This window comes from Sceloporus occidentalis, unplaced genomic scaffold (genome assembly GCF_023333645.1).
Source record: "Sceloporus occidentalis isolate IW3139 unplaced genomic scaffold, rSceOcc1.0.p SCAF_47, whole genome shotgun sequence".
Classification (NCBI taxonomy): domain Eukaryota; kingdom Metazoa; phylum Chordata; class Lepidosauria; order Squamata; family Phrynosomatidae; genus Sceloporus; species Sceloporus occidentalis.
The window spans coordinates 2,167,958-2,191,426 of record NW_028317027.1 but is presented as its reverse complement, the minus strand read 5'-3'; the positions used below and the strand labels follow the sequence as shown (position 1 = coordinate 2,191,426).

The 23,469-nt window shown below is 42.3% G+C and overlaps 2 protein-coding genes across 2 annotated transcripts; one reads left to right on the top strand and one right to left on the bottom strand.

Moving 5' to 3' along the window:
• Window positions 1-1,582: 1,582 nt before the first annotated feature.
• Window positions 1,583-12,886, bottom strand: LOC149289194 (protein unc-50 homolog A-like). Its single transcript, XM_089490947.1, has 5 exons — window positions 12,613-12,886; window positions 10,009-10,129; window positions 9,557-9,696; window positions 9,344-9,464; window positions 1,583-1,703 (listed from the first exon to the last, which is right to left on the bottom strand). The coding sequence occupies exons 1-5, from the start codon at window positions 12,884-12,886 to the stop codon at window positions 1,583-1,585; spliced, it is 777 nt and encodes a 258-aa protein (XP_089347073.1).
• A 1,588-nt stretch (window positions 12,887-14,474) lies between these two features.
• On the top strand, window positions 14,475-18,536 carry LOC149289193 (cytochrome c oxidase assembly factor 5-like). Its single transcript, XM_089490959.1, has 3 exons — window positions 14,475-14,576; window positions 17,158-17,241; window positions 18,495-18,536. Exons 1-3 carry the CDS (start codon window positions 14,475-14,477, stop codon window positions 18,534-18,536), a joined length of 228 nt encoding a protein of 75 aa, XP_089347085.1.
• Window positions 18,537-23,469: the final 4,933 nt, after the last annotated feature.

The following is a 23,469-nucleotide window of genomic DNA, read 5'->3' as shown; positions in this document are numbered from 1 at the left end:
TTATAACTATATATATATATTCATATATGTTTATATTAAAATATTTGACAGGTGATATTTTTAAGCAAATTATCAGTGTTTGTCTCATCTGTTTCATCTATTCAGCTATGCAGAACAAATTTAACTATACACATATTTATTTTGTCCTTGTAATTGCGTTGATTTTTAAAGTTTTTTTTCTCCCCAAATGGCGTCTGCCATATAGCATTAGGGTTTGGTGTATACATGCAGTTCTGACTGTGGCAGCTAATATTGCATAGTATTTTATATTGTAGCAAATGTATATGCCTCATATGAAGACTGGATCTTTTGTTATTAAAAGCTGGCCAATATGAACTTGTTTTTGGATGGTTTCTTTTCTTGTAATAGTGGAATTTGTGGACCATTGTAAGTATTGATTTTGTATTATTTTGTAACTTGTCATTGAGGCACAAATGCAATATGGTCCTTCATATCCAACAGGAACGGCGTCCAACCGGTAGCTTGCTCGCTGTTCTGAAAGTAAAGTCCTTGTGCGCTCACCGAGCATCATGGGAGTTTTTGTTTCTTACCATGCCCAGCGGCCCAGTAGACGTGGTACTTCACATGAGTTAGAGCGTATGTGCTCATGCCTCATGTGGTACCATAAGACATTCTGTTTATGGCATATCCAGCCATGTATTTTTATTAATATAATGTGGATATATTTTATTTAATCTTATATACATACCTGGGAACTTTCTAAACGGGCTGTCCTTAAGAGTCTTAAAATATTAACCCCTTAACCCTTCTTTTCTGGGGGTACTTTGCACTCCATGCTTTGTTCATGTTTTACAATACATTTTATTTAGTTATGATTCCCCTTTTTCATTTTTACTGTACCCATACAAGATGCATATTTTTGGTATGATAATTGATAAAGTAGTTGAGTTGACCAATTGGACCGTGCCAGGCACGGAACGGTGATTGGGTTAATAGCTTTCCTTTGTATAAAACAAATTGTGGCCTCCTTGAAATATGGCATTTCTGTCTTAAAGTTAAAAAATAAATAAAAATACGCTATATTTTACTGGTAATTTTTCTTAGCAACATAGATATAATTATTAGCTGTCTCTATTTATAGCAATATTTTTCACACAAATAATGAACCAAAAAAATGAATATTAAGGATGCCTGGGACACCCACGCTATCTTTTGAGTCCATTTCACTCTGCAGTGCTCTATGGAAATAGCTTTTAAACCACCCACCTACCCCATCTATAATTTAATGCAGAGGGCTTTTATACTGTTTATAAAAATATATATATATATTATAAATCCCTTAAAAGTAATGTAACCCATGAGTTCTGGTCCTAAGTAAACTGCAAATTATTGTTATATTTGTAATAGCCAACAATAGGAAACAATGCTATTTACCATATATCAACAAAAAAAACACTTGTGATTTGTTGAGGCTTTTTAGAAGTGCTAAATTAAAAGAAAAATAACATAAAAATACACAAAGAAAACAAACATTTCAAATCAAAACGTTTATCTACAATAATGTATTTACAGTCTGTACAAAAACAATAGCTTAAACAGTTCGACTTAGTTTACTCTGTATTTATAAAAGGAACAAAGCATGGCTGTGAAGTTCCATCCCAAGGCCAGCGAGAGAATGTAAAGCAGAATTAACACGGCAAACGGGTACAGAAGGACCACTGTGTTCTTCAGAACAGGCAGAGCTAAAAGGGAAAGAAGAAAAAGAAGAAACTTTAAATCAATAACAAAACAAGAAAGAACCAAAGCATCAACCTGGCCATCTGGTCACAAGTAGACAATTGTATCGAGAATGGCTTCCTCCCAAACTACTGGTTTGAATTTTGTTACATGGATGCCAATGTGATAGAAGTTTTAAATACGCAGCTTTGCAATTATTTACTTTCCCCATATAGTAATACACTACTGTTTGGGGTCACTTGGAAATGTCCTTGTTTTTTTTTTTTAAATAAAAGCAATTTTTGCCCATTAACATAATGTTAAGTTGATCAGAAATACAGCGTAGTTGTTAATGTTGATTTTTTTTTTTTCAATTTAAAACTTTTATTCACCGGAATCATAGTACAATACAGAAAAAGTAACATCCGTGCACATAACTAAAAGAAAATATAAAGGCACCCGCCTCGCAGGACGGTACAGTAGTATCACAGACACGGTTTAAAAACATGAGATAGAGATACAAGGAGATAACAAAAGGCAAGATACACCACGGAGGCCGGAGAGGCACGAGCGTATAGAGTAGATGGAGGGTCGAAATCAGCCTTAAGCGGAGAACTTGCCAATCTAGTCGTATCCGGTGATATTATTCCATTTGAGTACAACGAAAGCAAATGTCACAAAAACGGGATTGCAAAGTACAAACATACAGAACCAATGGCTACCAGAGCCAAACAAAAAACAAAGTAATACAATTTTTATGTTGAGAACACGTTACAGCGATGCACTAGAAACCACGTCTGCACAATTAGCAGTCCGAAAGGACCACGAGAGAGTGAACGACCTCCACAGACACAATAAAACCATCACCCGCACAGATCAAGGCCGCCAAGAAAGGAACGCTGGTCAGGTGAGGTCAAGCCCACGCCAGCTCTATAGAGGAAAGACACGGGTCTCTAAGTCAACAGTATTCAGAAAGGAGCCGGCTCGTGAGCCAAGGGGTCCAAGTTTTCATGTATATGTGTGCGGTGCAGGAAGCGTCGTGGGACATTTGTTCAAGGATTCTATGTCGTTCAATAGTGGAAACAACATCGGTGGGGGAGGGGGGAGAAGGCGATTTCCACTGTCTGGCTATACACAATTTAGTAGCCAAGAGAACATGAATGAGCAGTTTACGAGATGGAGGTGGAATGGGGTCAGGAAACATATGGAGCAGCGCCAGTTCCGGAAGAAAATCAAAGGGGCAGCGAAAAAGTTGGCGCAACATATCAAACACTACCCTCCAGAGTGGCTGCAGCACCGGACAATCCCACCAAATATGAAGCATAGTGCCCATTTGACCACATCCTCTCCAGCATAGCCTGGATTGGGTAGCCCACATGTGTGCGAGACGGACTGGGGTGAGGTACCAACGGCAGCTGAGTTTTTTCTGGAGCTCTATGTGGTTGGTGCAGTGGGTGACCCCCCGCATCGCCTCCTCCGCCTCCATCCATGATTCTAGGGGAATCTCTGCGCGCAGATCCCTTTCCCAGGCGAGCATATGCGGTAATTTACGGGCGGAGAAACGGGCTATTAAAAGGGAGTACCACATAGAAATGGCCTTTGGGAACCTAGGGGCTGAGTCGCGCAAAGAGGACAACTGGAGGAGGAACGGGGAAGAGTGACACACAGGAGAGGGCAGCGAGCCGAGTAGGTGACGGATCTGGAGATATTTAAAAAAACCAGGGCGAGCCCAATGGGAGAGCTGTAAATTCGGAATCAATAACTCCAGAGTTCGCAGGGGGGTGATGCGGGTAAGGCGATGTAAGGAGGGAAAACGCTTGGCCGCCCTGTCCCATGTGTCAAGGGTATGTCTAGTTGTTGGGGGCAAAGGAGGGAGCCGCGGTCGCTTGTGGCGATGTAGCCACAAGAGTTGATCAACCGTAAATGGGGAAATAACATCATGTTCCTGGGTAGTCCAGGTAGGTGGATGAATGTTCGAGAGGAATGGGAATGTCTGTGATAGTATACAAGCCTCGTGGTAAGATTCTATATGAGGGACTCCCAGACCACCCTGTAGTCGAGATACGAAGCGGGTGCGGTTCGCTATTCTGGATCTGCTCTTAACACATGTAAAAGCGACAAAGAATTTTTGGATAGAGTGCAGGAGACCCCGGGGGGGTTTAACAGGGATTGTCCGCAACACATATAGCAATTTAGGGAGGGCTGTCATTTTCAGGGCATTTACCCTACCCAGCCAGGACAGTTCAAAGCCCCGCCACCTGATGATTTCGCGTTTTACTGAGTCCCAAATTTGAGATTGTTGAGGTCGTGCAAAGATTTAGGCAATTTAATACCTAGGTAGGAGAGATGAGATGATCTCCATTCAAATTTATAAGTGGAAGAAAGGTGCGCTTTGCGACCAGGGTCCAGATGGAGACACATGGCCTGCGTTTTAGAGATATTAATAGTGTGATAGGAGACCCTGGAATAAAGGGACAATTGAGAGAAAAGAGCGGGGAGAGAGCGCTCCGGGGAGGCGACAGAGGCCAAAATGTCATCCGCAAATAATCCCAATGTACTAGTGGTGCCGTCAGGCAAAGGGAAACCCGTTATCAAGGGGTCGGAACGGATATTGACCGCGAGCGGTTCCAATGCGAGCGTATATAGCAGAGGGGATAAGGGGCATCCTTCGCGTGTGCCATTGGTGATGGGGAACGGAGAGGATAAGAAGCCCATCATCGAGATGCAGGCCGTGGGAGATGTATATAACGCCATAATTGCCTGTATGAGTAATGGGGGAAAGCCAAATTTGTGAAGAGTGTGCTTCAAGAAATACCAATGAAGCCTATCGAATGCCTTTTCAGCGTCGAAGGAAATGAATAGGCTGGGGCGTTTATGTTTAGCGGCGTCCCAAAGGGAATTTATAAATTTACGGGTGTTGTCGGAGGGTTGTCGGCCCATAACAAATCCCACCTGGTCTGGATGGAGAAGGGAAGGGAGCAGAGGGGCTAACCTGTTGGCCAAGATCTTTGCGTAAATTTTGATGTCTGTGTTTAGAAGTGAAATGGGTCTAAAATTGGGGCACAAAGTGGCCGGTTTACCCGGTTTAGGCAAGGTGATGACATGGGCCCTTAAGTTTTCAGAGGGAATGACGCCCGATGACATGAAGGAACGGAAGAGCGACAAAAGATGGGGACCTAAAGTAGGCAAGAAGGCACGATAGTACGCAGCAGTGAATCCATCCGGACCCGGGGCCGAGCCCCTCTTGAGTTGGCATACAGCCCTCTCAATCTCGCGGAGTTCTATGGGTAAGGCAAGGGATTCTGAGAGATCAGGTGCAAGAGAAGGCAAAGGAGTGGAGTCAAGATAAGTGTGGATATCCCCTTGCGAGGGTTGGGAGAGAGAGACATCGTGTTTGAGATTGTACAGTTTGGAATAATAGGTAGCGAAGGTCTCCACCATTTGGGAAGGGTTGCGAATAGCCTGTCCATCGTGAGCAATGATGTGAGAAGGGCGGGATAACGAGACAGTGTGTCGTAGTTTCCTAGCCAGAAGGGAATCAGCCTTGTTGCCCTTTGCGTAAAATTTTTGTTTGAGCTTCAGCAGCATGTAAGCCGTGGAGCGGGCATTAATTTCCGATAATTGAAACTTAAGCTGCTGAATTGTACGTAGGAGAGAATCAGTCGGGTGGCGTTTGTGGAGAGATGCACAGTCATGAAGTTGAAGAAGTAGGGAGGTTTTAGTAATGCATGATTGTTTTTTAAGATGCGAGGCTAAACTGATGAATCTTCCGCGCATGACCGCTTTATGAGCGTTCCATAATGTGTCCACAGGAGAATCGGGGGCGAAATTGTCCTGAAAGTAGTGTGTGAGGTGCGTCTGTATGTGTTCTTTCTGTGTTTGGTTAAGCAACAGGCTGTCGTTAAGGCGCCAAGTACCTTTCCCAGATATAGGATGAGAAAGCCTGAGGGACAGTAGGAGTGGGGCATGATCCGACCAGGAAATGGAACCTATGGAACAAGTCCTGGCTGTTTGTAGAGCAAATTTATCTAGGAGAATATAATCTATGCGGGAATAAGATTTATGGGGGGCTGAAAAATACGTGTAATCCCGTTCTGAAGGATGTAAAACCCTCCAGGCATCAAATAATTGATGGGAGTGCAGCAGAGAAGACATAGCAGAACCGAGAGCATGGATACGGGAGGCATGGGGGGTTTGAATGCGGGTGGAGCTGTCCAGTGAAGGTTGGAGGGCGGTGTTCAAGTCCCCACATAGGATGACCTGGCCCTGTTTCAGGGTCTCCAATTTCGTAAGAAATGAGCTAAAAAAATTGCGATTGGGAGGTGTTGGGAGCATAAAAGGAGGCTATGGTGTAGCGCACCGAGTGAATTTCACACACCAAGATGAGGTAGCGCCCCTGCGGGTCTAGGCACTTGCGTAACAAAGAGAATGACAAAATGTTCGATAAGAGGATCGAGACACCCGCACGTTTAGTGGCGGCCATAGAATGGTATTGTCTCGTGAAGTGTTTGGAGTACAGAGGAATCCGACTAGTCTTTTTGAAATGCGTCTCTTGAACACATATAATGTTGGCCTTATTGGCCTTGGCCTCTGCCCACAGTGAGTGTCTCTTTTGGGGTGAATTAAGACCTTTAGCGTTGATAGAAAGTATATTTAAATCAGCCATAGGTCAGCGGTGAAGAGGACAACAAGGTAGATAGGACCCGCAGGGACACTGAGCCCAAAAATACAAACGGTGGAGGGAAGCCGCTTAACCGACCACACCCGACCAGGTAAGACGTGGTGACACAGTAAGAAACAGCGCAAGTCAGATACATCGCATGTTACAAACATAAATAAAAGATATACAAAACAATAAAAATGCAAAACCAGGACAAAATGTCCAAACATTGTAAAGAGAGAGTGTGCTAAAGCTATAGATAGCACCGGGGGGTGGAAGAGACCCGAACATCAGGGGTCCGCACAACCAGAAACGCGAGCGGCTGCACGTGGAGTGTGAGATATGAGTGTGGAAAGAGCTGGCCCTGTTAAAGAAAAAGTGAGGTTGACATGTGAGATGCAAATGTGCATAGCCCCGTAATGAGGACCGGTAAGTACCCAACCGATTGAGTATGGAAAGTCACAAGCTTGTGTAGGCCCCACTCGAATCAAGCACGAGGGCCCTTGGCACTTAATGCAGGGGAGCCCAGAGTTGAGAGCGACCAAGTGGGTCGACATTACGTAGCCAATGTGAATAAAATAAAAAAAAATGTAAAAAAAAAAAAAAGCACGTGTAAAAAACCAAACAGAAAAATTAAACATAACTATGCGCGCTACAGCTCCTGACCAGGGGCGCAACAGAAGGCCCACCACGTGAGTGAAACGCGCGGGTTACCGTCCCAAAGAGCAATGCCTCAGGCCTTCGTGGACCAGTCACGCTTCAATTTTTTCTGCGGGGTGATCTTCGCCAGCGACGGAGTTGGAGACTGTTGAGAGGGAGCTGTGTCTGGGTCAATCCCCCACTTGCGCAGGAGAGCCATGCCGTCCTCCGGGGTGTGTAAAGTCATCGAGCTGCCATCTTTGGTAATAATGAGGCGGATGGGATAACCCCATCCGTACGAGATCTGCTTGGACCGCAAAAGGCTTGTCACTTGGGCAAAGGAACGGCGTCGCTGGAGGGTGAGCTGCGAGAGATCAGTGAGCAGCATGATATTCTGAAAGCGGGAAGGTAAGTCTGGTTTGCGTCTGGCCGCTTGCATTATCTTGTCCTTAGTGTCAAAAAAATGCACCCGGGTTAGAACATCCCTTGGAGATACCTGTGAGAGTGTCTTGGGCCTGGAGGCACGGTGTAGACGGTCAAGGCGTATGTCGGCATCATTACCTGTGCCCAGGAGGTGCTTAAAGAGGTCCGTGACAAACTCACGTAAGGCCTCCTGGCCTATAGCCTCCGGAATGCCCCGCAGGCGTATGTTGTTGCGGCGGGAGCGGTCCTCCAGATCCATCACCTTCGTCTGAAGGTTAGCCATCTCCGTCTTGAGTGCTGTGTGATCGTCCGCAAGGGTGTTATGAGCGTCAGCAAATTCTTCCATACGCCTCTCCAGGTGATCCGTGCGGTCGCCCAAGCCATCAAGATCACGACGGATGGAGTTTGCAATATCCTGAAAGTCCTGGCGAAGCTGCTCCCGCATTTCTCGTAAGAGCGTTTTCATAGTGTGAGAGGTGAGTGCGTAGGTGTCAGGAGTCAGATCATCGTGGTGGGTGTCCGATGGCGTCGGAGGCCTGGAGCGTGCGGATACGGCAGGGCCTGTGGAGGCGTCAGAGTCCTCCTCAGGATCACGAGGTAGGCCCGACGGACGGGACGAGTGCTTCTTTCGAAGTTTTGGCTCGAAAAAGTCGGGCATTTTCGCTGATTTTTTCGAGCGGTGACCCGACATATGCTGCGAGCAACCCGGGTGAACTTTCAGGGCAAAAACAGCCACGGATGGATGCGGATAGAATGCTGGTTATCTGGGTTAGTACGGAGCTCCTGCACCTAACGTCTGCTCAGATTGCCATCCAGACCACGCCCCGTTAATGTTGATTTTTAATGGAATATTTTCATATGTACAGAGGCCCTTTATCACTCCCATCGCTCCTGTGTTCCAATGGCACGTTGTTTGCTAATCCAAGTAAAAGAGCCTAATTGGTCATTAGAAAACACTTTGCAGGTATGTTACACAGCTAGAAATCCCTTGTTTTCCATGAAAACAGCTAAGTGACCCCAAATGTTTGAATGGTAATGTGTGTTTAAAGTGTGGGAAATTATTGCCAGCAACAGAAGAGAAATTATTATGCAGGGCTGTTCCTTTAAAGCAAAACAAAGGGCATTTCTCTAACAAACAACAATTGTTGCTGGTGCCATATATATATATATCATAAATCAGCCATTTACACTAAACCTAAGATCTTTTTTACTAGACATCATTGCTCCTGGCAAAGATTTGAATTGAAATCATATATATATATATATATATATATATATGTATATGTCAGATAACATATCTATGAAATACACCAAAAATGTGGCTCATAACAACCATCAATTTGTATTTCTTCAACCAATAAGGAGTTTTTTATGTTGTATTCTATCTTTCTTTTAAATAGACCGAGTATATAGCAGGAATCTTTCTGTTGTTGGAGAAACTCTTTTAGCTTAATTCAAATGGTAAGTTTTATCAGTAGATAACCCTCTTGGCACTCAATATAATCAACATCAACCAGTCTGAGGGCTGTTTGCATAAGCAATGAGCAGCAGTGATACATTTCTCTACATTTTTATATTACAAATAGGCAGCCATTTGTAATATCAGTCTTTTATAGCACAATGGTGATATAAATAATGTGATAGGTATACATAATAATGTATGGAATGAGCTCCTGAGCAGATGTAAAAGGAATAACTTCAAAGGAAGGGATTCTTTACAGAAAGGGCAATAAAGGTATGGAATTCACTGCCAAGGTAGGTGGTGTTATCAAATACATTAGATGCCTTCAAAAGGGGTCTGGATATTTTAGAAAGGCATGACATACAGGGCTATAAATATAATTAATATTTTAGAGCTTCTTGATCCAAGGAGAAATCCGATTGCCTTTTGGAGCCCCCCCCCCAAACAGACAACACCGATAAAAGTAACTTAAGACCTTAAACGGAAAAAATATTTTCTTACTACTGTATCCAAGGAATGTGATATAGATGTAATATCCAATTGCAATGAGCCACAGGGTGTTCCCAACAAAGTAGCCAATGAACCATTGTGAAAGGATGACATCTGCAGAAAAAAAACATTTAAAAATTATTTATACAAAAAAGCTTAATAGTGTTACAAAGAGCATTTTATGTTGCAAGGGTTGGTTTACTTACGATTGATGAAAAACAGCTGGATGAAGTGCAGGATCACCAGCAGTGGGTAAAAGGCATTAAGATGCACATCAAAGGCATAGCCCCACTCCACTTCATAATCCTTTCCCTGGTGCCTCACCATGTACTTATTCGAAACAAACCTGGTTTACAAATCAAAAACACAATTATCCACTAGACAAATATCCCGACTCCTCCTCATACTGCATTGTCAAACAATAGAATGGATCAGTCTTAATCACCCAGTCGGACTAATGAAAGTCCACAAAGGAACAGACTATTAGCATTGCCATAAAGAATTAGCTCAGTGTACCCAAAATACCAGGACAGGCAACGATGGCAGCCTCCAGGTCTGCAGATAAACGACGTTTTGGCACAAAACACAGCACTGTATTTTCGATAATCATAAAAGGATTTTGTTTTAATAAACTAATTCCAAAATTCTGTATGCATACCACATTAATGTTGATGTCAGCAGTCCCACTCCTATGCAGTCAATAAACACAACCCAGAGCAGCAGTTTCAGCGTCTGAAAGAATCCCATATCCAGGACAAATCCAAACCCGATTGTGGACACTGGAAAAAAGACAAGCATTTTATTACACGGCACAGTCCACACAAGGCCAGAAAAAACAAACGTACTCTGCTTTTTACAAGTTGGAAGGAACCTATGGAATACTACAACTGTTCTGCTGCAGTCGAAGGAGAGGAAAAATGAAATACAAGGTGGTCAATTAAAGCAGCCAAACTAGCCATGAGTAATAAGACTATTTGGCCTTCAAGGGAGCTGGTGCTGCATTTCTGTCTCATTATTAGTTGCCATCTTAAAGCTGACTTGCTCAGTCCCTTGAGCATTTAATATGGCTGCAACGCTGACAAGCAGATGAAGGAGTCCTTAGGAACCTACATGAAAAGATTGGATCTGGATGACTGCCTAGCATAGGGGAGTCCAACATGCGGGCCGCGGGACCTCGAGGTGCGGGCCACGTAAGATCGGCAGCCAGGGCAACCGATCTTACGCGGGCCGCACCTCGAGCCCTGCTACTTACCTGTGGGAGGGTCTTTTGTTCTGAACAGAGGAAGCGGAACCCAGCAGAGTTCACGTGACATCACATGACTCTGCTCCAGTCCTGCTTCTTATGTTCAGTGCCAGAGTACACAGAGGGAGGCCGCCCCCCCTGCTGAAGTCTGTGAGCGGCATCGAGGAGCTGCAGTGCAGGTAAGGGGGTGGGGAGGATGTTTGAATGAGTATGCGTGATTGAGGGAATGAATCTGTGAATGAATGAGTATATGAATGAATGAGTGTGTGTGTAATAGCATGGATGTGTAAGTGCTGGAACCTAGGCATGATGGGACTGTGATTGCTGTTAGCAATCACACTCCTATCAAGCCAAGTCAGCCAGCACATACTAAAACCTGGCTAGCTGCCCCCCTTGTGTATTGATGCTGCCAGCAGTATGGGGTCTGCACATCACTTACAGCCACCCTGTACCAGCATGTACTGGCTGACTTGGCATGATAGGAGTGTGATTGCTAACAGCAATGACAGCAAGCACAGTCCCATCATGCCTAGGTACCAGCAATCAAACTCCTATCATGCCAAGTCATATTGCTATTTTTTTTGTCCAATTGTGGTGTGTTACCTATTTTTATTAAAAATTTGAGTTTTTATTATTATTTTTAAAGGTGGGGGGTCATTTTCGGTGAACCGTGAATGTTTTGGTCCAGAATTTTCATTTTGGTGCATCCCTAGAATAAATAGAACTATTTCATTTTTAATTATCCTGAATTTGTAGTCACAACACTTTCTAGGCCCAGAAATCAGTGAGAGGAAAAGTAAAGGTTTTGTGTGATTTACTTTATTTTAATCTGGATATTTTATTAAAGGCCATATTTTCTCACAGTGAAAAATAAGTGCAGCCCGCGCACATATACCATTCTGATGAAGTGGCCCACTGCAGAAAAAACTTGGACACCCCTGGCCTAGCACATGCTATGCACCGAACAGGGTTCAACCAAAGAACTGCTAATAGCTCACTGAACCCATAGCTTCTATTATAGATCATATCCATGCTCTCCTTATTTTCTTGATCACTAAATTTTGCCTCTGCCGCCTTAACGCTCTATAAACCATGCCTACTAGTTCCCTATCCCAGCCTGTTTATTGACATACACAAAAAAGGAGTCTAGAAGATTTTTTTAATCTACCGTATTGGCCCGATTATAGGCCGCACTTATCCCCCCCCACACTTTAAGACTTTAAACTGGGGGGGGTGCGGCCATGTGCAATTTGTATCGCCCGACCAGAAAGGTTTTTTTTTTTGGCCCTGCTGCCAGGCAAGGATCCAGGTCCACAGCAGCAGAGGACCCGTAACCTCTATTCTGGCAGCGGCTGGACGTCTGCGAGATGCGGACAACCCCTGCTACAGGCACTTCCGCCGGCATTACATGACCTTCCGGTGCTCCACCATTAGAAGCCTCGGCGGAAGTGCCGGCATCAGTGGAGGTTGTCTGAGTCGCATCACACAGACGTTCACCGGCTGCCAGGGAGGAGGATCCCCCGCAGCGCTGCAGGAGATCTGTATCCTCCTCTCTGGCAGCCGGTGAACATCTGTGCGATGCGTGCAGACAACTTCCGCTGCTGTCGGCACTTTATATCAGGGGGGAATTAAGCATATCTGGGGCAGTGGCATATCTGGGGGGCAGGGGGGCATATCTACAAGTAAAGTGCATTATGTATTAAGGGGTTTGTATGTAACATATGCTGACTAACTGCATAATAGATACCAAAAATTTTAAAACACATGTATTCCTGTTCATTAGATAAAATACTGTTTTACCATTCCACTTGTGTATTTCTTCTTTAAAAATAAATGTTTTCTTTAAAATAGCACCAAACTTTAAGGGTGCAGCCTATTATCTGGCGCGGCATATAGTCGAGCCAATACTGTATTATTTGTGTCTGAATCGATCCACTGAACCACATACGTAGGTAAAATAAAAATAAAAAAAATTATAAAAGAGTAATGTCGAGCTGCTAATAATTTACACTGACGTACCACACAACCAGATGCTCAGCAGTACTAAAAATGCAGGATCGTCTCTTGCCCATTGGTCCTTTGTTTGCTTTCTGTAGTGAAAATTTCTGTAGACTCTCTGTGGCGAGGTAAAAAGATACAGCATTTGCCAAACGGCAAAGTCAAAGTCCATATGCCTGACGTGGAAGAGACGCCTTATGTATTTGTACCGCTTGGCTCCTGCCGTGTGCCTCGCTGCATCTCCAGAGCTTAATGTGCCATTGCCTTGAGAACGAGCAGTGGTGGTTGGCAGCATTTTGGACTGGGGAGGTAAAAAAAAAGAAATCAGAAATTGTGTACAGACTGTAAGAATTTGCAACAAGACAAGACTTATAGAATGATTATTATATATATATATATATATATATATATATATATATAAAAAAAAAACCACACACATTATATTATATATATATATATAATTTTTTCATCAATAATTTAAATCCCATAAAGGGACGTGGAATGGTCTAGTTAGAGCACTGTAATTAAGTTACCAATATCAAACTAAACTAATATGCATTCTTACAGAAGCATACAAAACTGACAATTGGAAGCTTTACTTCTGCGGACACTGTGATTATCACATACGAAAAGCAGTCATGTACTAATAAACTCAGAGAGACCAAAAAGTAAAGTTCGGACCCAAATAAGAGTTGGAAATGTGCCCAATAACACTGTCATCAGACATATAAATGCTGATAGTTAGGGACATAAAGCCCATCTACCTGCCCCGCTGGGATATCCTTTTGTACTGTCCCTGATCTTTGTTGCGAGCTTTCAAGATCAACTTAGCCAGTAAATCAAGGTATCATTTTAACTATACTTTTCTCCTGTTTTCTCAACGGCTAACACGGTACAAACCCTATTATCATTTTGATCTTTGTTGTGCATCCCTATGGCGACACAGATCTCCACAGAAGTAACACAATAAGAGGGTAAGGGGAGAGTAAATAAGTAGTCAGATGACAGATTATGTGATATCTGTCCTTAAAGAGTCATTAAAGTATAAACACATACCAGAGCTTTAAAAGCAGATGACTCTGAAAGGCTTCAACCCTTTCATTGCTTATCCTACAGAATCTATAATACCAAACGAAATCACGACGAGGTAAATATATTCTAAATTAAATGACCTGTATATAAAAACATAGATTTTAAAGTGCTAAATTGGTGACGCAGGCACCCACTGGGATGACATCATAGTACAATATCAAACGCTCGGCTTCAGGTTGTGTGGCCTACAATAAAAGGCTGAAGCCCCCCAGGTATGCTATTAATAGCAATCACCGTCTTGTAGCATTTCTCCTTGTACATATTAAACCGTGACATTATAATATTATTATTATTAATAATAATAATAATAATAATAATACGGAATGGACTTTAGCTGTCAAATCAGCACCGAGCTCTGAAGCTTACCTACGCCGCTCCGAACCCCCGGACAGCCCCAACTTCCTGCAACACAGCCCCGAACACGTAGCGCCTCGTGACATCACGAGCCCGGAAACCGGAAGCGCAATTCATATAGGGAAGTGTAGTTTTTTTGTTCTTATGTGATATGCCGTCAATTACGTTTGTTTGCAAACATACGGGATACCGAGTAAAGGGGCGCTATAGCAGTGTAACCTGCGGCGAAAGTTTACGAGCATTGGATTTGAGATTGGGGCGTGACGCAATTTGTAAATATTTTTGTTTTTTGGGGCTGTTATTACATAGGCTAGCGCAAAGATGTTCGTATTAAGCGTGCGCCGGAAGCAGTTTAGAGGCAAGATGGCGCTGTCCTTAGAAGGGTTTTTGTGAGGTAGTGACAGCTTGTTTCGGACCGTAGAAGTTGGAAGGTAGCCATGCCGAGGTACTACGAAGACAAGGAGGAGGATACGCAGCCGTGTGCTGGAGTCAAGGAGGATCTCAAGGAATGTCTGCTGAAAAGTGCCTGCGTGCTGCAGGTGCGGCTATAGTGCGCAGCCAAAGCGATACTCCATTTACCCTTTAATAGAGGACGCCATTGATAGAGCTGTGACGGAGACTACTAAGTAGTGTTAATCTTTAAGTGGGCTGTGCTTTAACTTATCAGCCCCGTCTATGTAGTAACACAGCCTGCTGATCCAGAACCTGGCATTGGGTTATATACGTGTCAGGTGTATATAGGTGTACAGGACATTTTGTGAGTGGGCCAGATATACACTGAACTAGCTTGTGTATCACATGGGCAGTTAAACACATTGTAGTTTCAGTGTATAAAGCGAAGTCTGGTGACCTTATGTGTCATTGGTTGCTGGAGGTGAAAAGAACACTTAGATTCCCATTATATCCAGTTTATGTTATGCTTAAGCCCGGGAAGATCCTAGCGCCAGCCCAGGCACATCACACTGAGTGTCAATACACTGAATCTACCATTGAAATTGGATGAAATAATTCTTTCTATGAGTAGGTTAAGTGACGTATAAATGATAAATGTTATCCCAGGAGCGTTTCAGCAATAGATCAGGATCAGCACTCCCTCTGCATTGCCCGTTGCAGCCGGGTATACATTTATTGCAAATGGTTTATAGCTCATCCGTTTTGACTGCTGGGCTCCTTTGCACGTGCTAATGACAAGTTGTTGCAAAGCAAGGAATCGGCGCACACTTAAATACTATTTAAATATTGGGGATTGCATTGCACTTTATGGCCATAAATCGCTTAACCCACCTTTTAAAGTACCCAGATTTTAGCGACTATCTAATCCTAGCACAAGTTCTTAGCAATGTGGCAATAGAATTTTTTTTTTAAAAGTATTTGTGCACATTTTTGCCTATTCCTTTCAAACATTAAATTATGTTTTGTTCATTTTAATCTCTTTATCATCATTTGATGTTGTTCTGGTCTGGGTACAGTTACTTATTTCACTGAATCTCAAACTGAACAGACTGTATTTATGGAATGGCCAACTGTATGCAAATGAATGTAATAGCTAAAATTCTGACTATGGGAATTGGAATGAAAATTAATAAGACACGTGCATTTTTTGGACATACCATCCCTGTTTAAAGGATAACAGTGATCAAAAAAAGTGGTCTATCAACTTGTTTGGGGGTCTGTTTACTCTTCAAAGTGGTAGTAAAGGTAAACTAGCAACTAAACACTCGCTGACCTCCTTTACAAACCCAACTCTTTTTCTTTCTTTCAACAGTAGTTTCAGTCTGAGTTATATTTGTTTAATTAAGAAGCCATTCGGTCATGATGATTGTAAAGGGCTATTTTGTTGTGTTGCTTACATAAGTCAGCAGAACTGTGCTTGTGCCGCTTGCTTCTGATGCATTCCAATGGTAGCTGACGTTGGTACCAAACCAAGATGCATCTTATTACTGCAAACGGTATGTGAGCCTATGTAACAGGCTTGGTCCAGGCATGATGACAGCGTTATGAATGTTATTCATGGTATTTCTTTAGGAATCGATATAGATTGTTCCCTGGAGATAAAGGAGAATTTATATTTCCAGAAAATTAATATACATGAAAAATTCTTGGGACTATCCTATAATATTGTTGGATGTTTGTTTAGCTGATCACTGGAAATACAGCCTTCTACATACAACTATAAAAAAAAAAATATTGGGGGGGCCTAAAAACCGTATTGGTGCAAACCTAATGTCTTTCCCCTCACCTGCTATTACAATGAAGAGCTGTAAAGTATGCTGTATATGTGGCTCTTGCAACTACTGTGCATGACTTGTAATAACGATTATACGCAATTGGGGTATTATTACTGTATGAGGTGCTGCCCTTATTCCTAAATCCAGGGGAAGGCGGCATTTGCATGATTTACATTTAACTACCAACCCTGGGCATTACGGGCACAGTAGATGACCCAATGGTTCTTATCTGCTGTCAAACCCTGTGTTCTCTGTCCATGTGTGCATACGATTAGTAAGGTTTCTAATAGATAAATAATAATCGATAAAACTAAGACTGTCATAACTGGAAAGAATGCTAGATTTTTGAAATATTACGAAGAATAGCTGTCTTTCTGTTATGTGAGACGTGAATCTACACTGGGAAGGGCAGGTAGCAACCTGACGATAACTTTATTGGACACAGCATGTGTAAAAGTTTGTGTTGCTGAACATTTAGGAAGGAAGACGGCCGTGTGTCGGGACCATTCAGGATTTGTTTTGTCAAAGTAAATCGAAACCACAGACGTAGCCTTGAAGCAATGTACTGCAAAGTCCCGAGAGTCAGCGGACTGTCTCTGGGGGACCTGCGTTCTTCTTCGTGAACACCAGGAGCATCCCTGATTCCTCCCATACACACGTACACCTGGGGAATGGGGTCTGTATTTGACCCACATAGCTAGTGGGAAATTAAACAGCAGTAGGAGAATGTGTAGGCACCTTATCTGTGAAAACAAAAACAATTATCACACAAGTAGACATAATTCTGCAAAACAAAATGGGAGGATCCGTAACAAAAATAATATTGAATAATTTCACAGTGGTTTTACTGCTGTTTCAATGTGTATTTATTGCTGTGTTTCTGTTTGTGCAGGAAGGAAAGACCCCTAAGCAGTGTCTGAAAGAAGGCCATTGTAAACCTCTGCAGGTCACCTTTTTTGAGTGCAAAAGATCGATTGTAAGTTATATACCAGCAAAATTGTGTTAACCGCTTCCTTACCCAATCACTCTACCATTGACTTAATTATCAAAAACTGTGAAATTTGCTCCGTTAATGGGCAAGTCCCATTGGTGAGAACATTTTTCTCCTTAGCATTGGTTTTATCTCACTTTCCTCCTATAATTTTGCTTTATCTGCAGACCTGTAAATTGCCATTGTGAGTTTTGTTATAATGCGCAGACACCACGCTGACCTAATACTTTATGACAATACTAATGAAGTTTGTTCCTCCTTATACTTCCATTAGTAGAATGTCCTGCAGAGTGATTAACAGCAAGTCATTCTATTATTTACCACAAGGCAGTATGATAGTCAAGGTCTAGTGGTTTGGGCTAAGCGTACACTCTATGCACCAGGAGAGATGTTTGGCTGAACACATTCGTGGGATTCTGTAGCATCAATCCATGCATTTTATGTACATGTTTAGCGCATGTAACTCATAATTACCAATAATAATGATTATTCATATGTTAATAACTGCAAACAAAATACATTTAAGTACCAAAAGGGGCATTAAAGAAAAAAAAAAACAGCTTAATAAAATACCATAATACAACTTAAAAAGGTGCCAGGATTCCAAGGTTTTTTTTGTTTTTTTTGTCTTCAAGCCGTTTTTAATGTGTTAAAATATTTTTACATTTAAAAGGGACACTCCAGCCATTCCATGCAATTCATATGAATTACAGCTACTAAATATGAGACGGTACAAAGTTACATGCACTAAACATGTACATAGGTTGAAGAATTAGCTCATGCTGCTTGACTGTGAATGGGAATTAACTCTGTGACTACTGGATTTCTTTTTTTTTTTTTCTCTGCAGTAGCGTAGCAACTATATGGGCCATTGAATCTGTCCCATGGGGGTCTATTCATTAAAGTGAGAACTGACAGGTGGGATTGCTGGATAGCTGTGGTTTTAACCCTCACTTCGCTACTTCATTATAAAGGGCCAGGACTAGCACGTTTCTCTGTTTAAAATGGGTGATTTTACTATACAGAGCTAACAAGTTCACTGAGGTTGGCGCTTAATAAAGAATACAAAAGTCAAAAAGCTGACCTTTCCTGTTAGGGAACTGACCCAATGGATTATCTTACATAGCTACATGACAATAGTTTTAAAGACGCAGAACACCAATTATGTTACTGCTTTATTTTTTATGATTTACCAGGCCTTTCTAATCATTACCAATGTTTGTTTTTTTGTAATGTAGCTGGACAACAGATCAAGATTTAGAGGCAGGAAAGGATACTGAACAGCAGAAGAATGCACTTCTCTGAACTTTAATGCATCTGGGAAAAAGGAGGAGAGAGAATGCATCTGTTTCTCCAAAAGACCTGTCAGTGCTGATGATCCACTAAAGATGCCATCCTGTTTTAAAACCCAGGGTCAAAATATCTCTTATTCCACAGTCAGACATTACTGACATGGTTTCAAACACCCCCTATCGATTCGATGTTACGCCTGTAACCTTGTCAGTGCCTGCCTTCCGAAATGTCTTTTAACTGTTTGGACCATTGTTAAACATGCCATAAAAATGAGGGTGTATAATATTTTTGTGTTTTGAAATTGATTTCTATTGCTATTCTGCCAGAACTGTACAATTCCAGTGAATAACTTATGTAAGGATAAAGTCAGAGTAATGTTATTTGCATTAATGCATTTTGATGTCACACATATTGTGTGACAATACCTTCAGGTCCTGAAATAACATTAAAACACGCTCTTCAAGAACAAATGCAGTTTATTACGGTAAATAAAAGGCAAGAAATAACTGGACACGACGACTTAGGCAGAGAATAACTTCAAATGAATTACTACACGGCAGCTCTTCTATTACTCTGAACAGGGTTGTGACGGCCCAGCTAGATACTAATTGGACGATAAGCCAGGGTCCGCGAGCTTTATGTGTGTTAGTATGTGCGGTCTCTGTGTTGCTATGAACAATAGCCCAATGTTGGTATATGTCCTGGGAAGTACCTAGAGTATTTGGTCATTTTGGAGCAGCCTGCTCCTGGCACCCGCTTGATAAGTGTCACCGAGGACCCCCCCAGTACTCTCCACTGCATATGTGTGACTATTGTCAGTGCCAGGAGGAAGAGAAAGAACAGAATTTCTATGAAAAAACATATAAATACAGATTGTGGTTATATAGTATAAAAATGTCCGAATCCTGAAATGTTTTGTACCTTTTTGCTGCAGATTTTCTTTTGCCCTTATTGTCAGATTCCAGAAAATATAATATTTTATACAATGCTGGCACTTGACCAGCTTCTCATTCAACACAGAAAATATTTAGTATTATAAATCGCTACCACAAGAGTATGTTTGTATCACACATACTATAACACATCCATGATGTGTTCATATAAAGCTGCCTCAGTTCACATAAACTTTGAATAAGTACTTTAAATAGTAACTACTTATATCTTCATTATATTTATACATCACTATGGTATCTTTATTAGAACATCAGAGATCTAGAAGGCAGACCGACTAAACACATCTTCCTATAAGACTGTCCACGAATCACCACACACAATATGTTTACTTCGCAACCACACAACAAGCATGACGAATAACACAGGTCTGCACGGATTAAAGTGTAGCAACTGAATACTCGTTGCTATGCGACCCAATTAACCCTTGTTCTGCCAATGTCCTATCCCTTTCCTTGTATGCCCTCTGACATGTAACCATAGAATACCCGTTTAGGACGCAGACCCCAGCACTGCTTTGCACTTGGGCAGCGCGGCCCGCGTTTACACACAGTGACAGCCAAGACCCATTCGCCTCTTCCACGCGTGACGCCATTGCACAGCGCGTCACGTGACCGGGAGCCGCAATTCTGCTCCGACACTGAGCAGCACCATGATAGGGGCGGGGCTAGTGACGTCAAGGGGCCGGACAGGAGCCTGTGCAGTGGGGGCTGTAATGTTGCTGCCGAGAGAGTCGCATCATCAACCTGCAAGGAGTGGCTGCCCCTTCCCTGCTGCAAGATACCCTGCTTGTACCGGGCAGCTGCCACCCTTCCTGCCCCCATCACTGCTGGGCGATAGGACCACAGGCCAGGAGGTAAGGAGTGCTGCTGTCCCCATACGGTTAACACAATACGAGGGTTTTTCAGCAGGAAGACGCTTGCAAAGAGGCAGAGATATGATGTCTACATAGGCCTGCTGATGATAGCAGTGACAGTCTCTCCTGTCAGGGTAGGGTGCCGTTTCTCTGGCCCTGTGGACTGTATTGTTATATAACACTGACATGAGTTAATCGCTGGGGTTGATTCTTACACATTGTCGGGTACACTAATAGTAAATGCTGTGGTGTTTGGGTGCACCGTCAGTCACCTGTCTGTGATATGTGGGATGGGTGTGTGTGTCCTCATTTATAATACACCTGAAGAAGGGACCCAGGTAGCCTTGAAAGCTTGCAATCTATTACACTTCAGTTGTCTGATAACTATCCTCTTTATTGTATGTGCTATTTTTCCTGAGTTACGGGTTAGTTATATGTTTGGGCAGTGTTCTTAGTGTGTGTTGTGGTGTGTATGTAAGCGTGTGTCTTAGTTCTGTGTTAGTGTGTACTCGTGTGTGTTGTGAATATATTTCTATGTGCTCTGATTAATGGGATTCATGCTATGGGAGGTCGATAGGTTTATAGTCCCGATTCCGCCTTATCTGGGCAGTATTTGCTCATTCTGCCGTTGCCTGTGGACGTATTCCATCAGGGTGTAGATCACCCGTTCGCTGTCGGCCATGACACATTATGGCAGTTTACCGACAACTCAATGTTTTCAATATGATAAGTCCTTTAATCCTGTGACAGGTGTCACACGGATACATTTGTTATAATTATGTGTGTATCACCGGCCGCTTAATATTTTGGTTTCCCATTGAAATGGAACATGCATGTTAACATGCTGGGAGATGCTGTCACTTAAAGAGTTAAGTCCCCATTCAGCATACCAAGACGTTTTGGATGATGCTATGCTTCCAACTTTGTGGGAACAGTTTGGAGATGGGTGCACAAAGCAAGCTCCATAAAGACACGGTCGGATGAGTTTGCTTTGGAAGACGACTGGTCAGCACAGAGCCCTGACCTCAACCCCATCAAACACCTTGGAACTGGAACGGCGCCTGACCTCACAAATGTTACAGGATGAATGGCCAGAAATTCCCCACCAAAACAATCCAAACTATTTTCCCAGAAAAGTGGAAGCTGTTGTAGCTGTAAGGGGGGGGGGGGCTACATATTAATGTCTGTGTATTTAGAATGCAATGCCATAAAAGTCCCTGTTGGTGTAATGATCAGGTGTCCCAATACTTTTGTCCATATCCTGTGTGGCTCTCCTGAATCTAAAATGAGACCAAGAACTGATGAAGGTCCGAGTCTTTACGGCAGGAATAACGGGCAGACTAGAGGGGCTGAGCGGTTCTTATGTGCCGTCAAATTCTATGCTTCTACTTATAATCAATTCTTACACCTATAACCTCGGAATTGTGAGAGCGAGGCAACTCTTCAGTGTTAGATCTCTGCCCAGGAGGGCAGAATTCATGCAGTGCTTTGGACTGCGCGTGGCATTAGACCAGTGAAAGGGGTTCATTTCTTGGCAGCTTTATGTATTGATCTGCACATTCTGGAAAACTTTGTGAGATATACAAATCCTAAAACGTTCCCATTCACTGCTCAGAATTTTTTTTTTTGTTTTTTTAGTTTGTACAGTACTATACTGTAACCTATTTTTTAGGAGCTGTGTAGTGATTTTTAATATGTTACAGTTGGTTTACTTATTTTGTTAACCACATTCATCAACTATCAGGTACTATATTAAAGTCCTGAAAATCTAGCCTGTCTCACAAGGGAGTTGCTATGTCCATTACTGATTCAGGTTTCCAAAAAGGGCACTGGGAACGGGTGAATGCGCATGCATGCCCAGACAACTGATACTCCCAGATGACTGATGCCAGGAGGCAGCTGCCAGGTAAATACCAGAGGACCATTTTTTTTTTCTTTTACTGAAATGTTGCTTGCAGAGAGACGGGACACTAAAACTTGGAGTTTACTTTCTGGTTCCTAATAAAATAAAGGCTGGCTGCACTTCCAATAGCTTTCTGTTTGCGACCTAAGCTTCTGAATGCTTGTATCATTGGGATCAACAAAACCAATGCACCCAGTTATTAAACCAATAGATGCCATACATATGTTCAAGTGGTACTTTCTACCATTATTATAAAGTTAAGAGATGCTTAAACCAGTCCCTTCTTTGGTCCTCTGATGAGGGACACAATATGTTTCTGAAGTGCAATGTACAATATGTTTGCCTATGTTCTTCCTCCTAAATTGTACAGCGTGCAGTACGTTGTGGGACCGTACCAAATAATCATGAGAGTTTACCATATATCTGCAGTTTACATCTCCTTGCCTACGGAATTCAGATGTGAGCTCTAAACTTCAGCTAGGACAAATGTTATCTGTACATTTCCTAATAATTTAACTAATATATATATATATATATATATATATATATATATATATATATATTTGGGGGCTCTAGTTTTAGGTAGAGCTTGGGTGGTACATGTGACAATGGAAAGCCATACGAAGTTATAGCCCTGCTTTAATACAGTTTATAAAATCTATACAAGTGATAGGAAGTATCTGAATCCTTCTTTTTATGTGAAACTCTATGTAGGGATGTTAAGACCCACTCCAGTCATTGACACATAAGCATTTATAGCAACCTAGTGTACCAGTGATATGAATGGCTTGAAATGAATTGGGAGACGTTAAGACTTGCTCCAAGTCCTCTGCTTACACGGATGAAGACCACCGTTACTCTATGATGATATTCCTAACTTTACAGTGTTATCGCCTGGAAGATACATCCGTGCGTCCCGTTGGGATAGTGTGGCAGCTGATCCCATACTCTTGCCGAAAGTTGTTTGAGATATATAGTTACAATGAGAAGGGATGCAAATTAAGAACGGATTTTTATTACAATGCAATGTTACACAAAAATGCTTATCCTATATAGAAGAAGAAGAAGAAGAAAAAAAGTTCTCAAACGTTTCATGCTTCTATTTTGCATGGGCTCCAGTGCATGTTATCACATGCAAATTAGTCATTATATTCATTTTTTGGAGAGATTAAGAAATTAGATTTGTGATGAAGCAGATTTAGTATCCTCT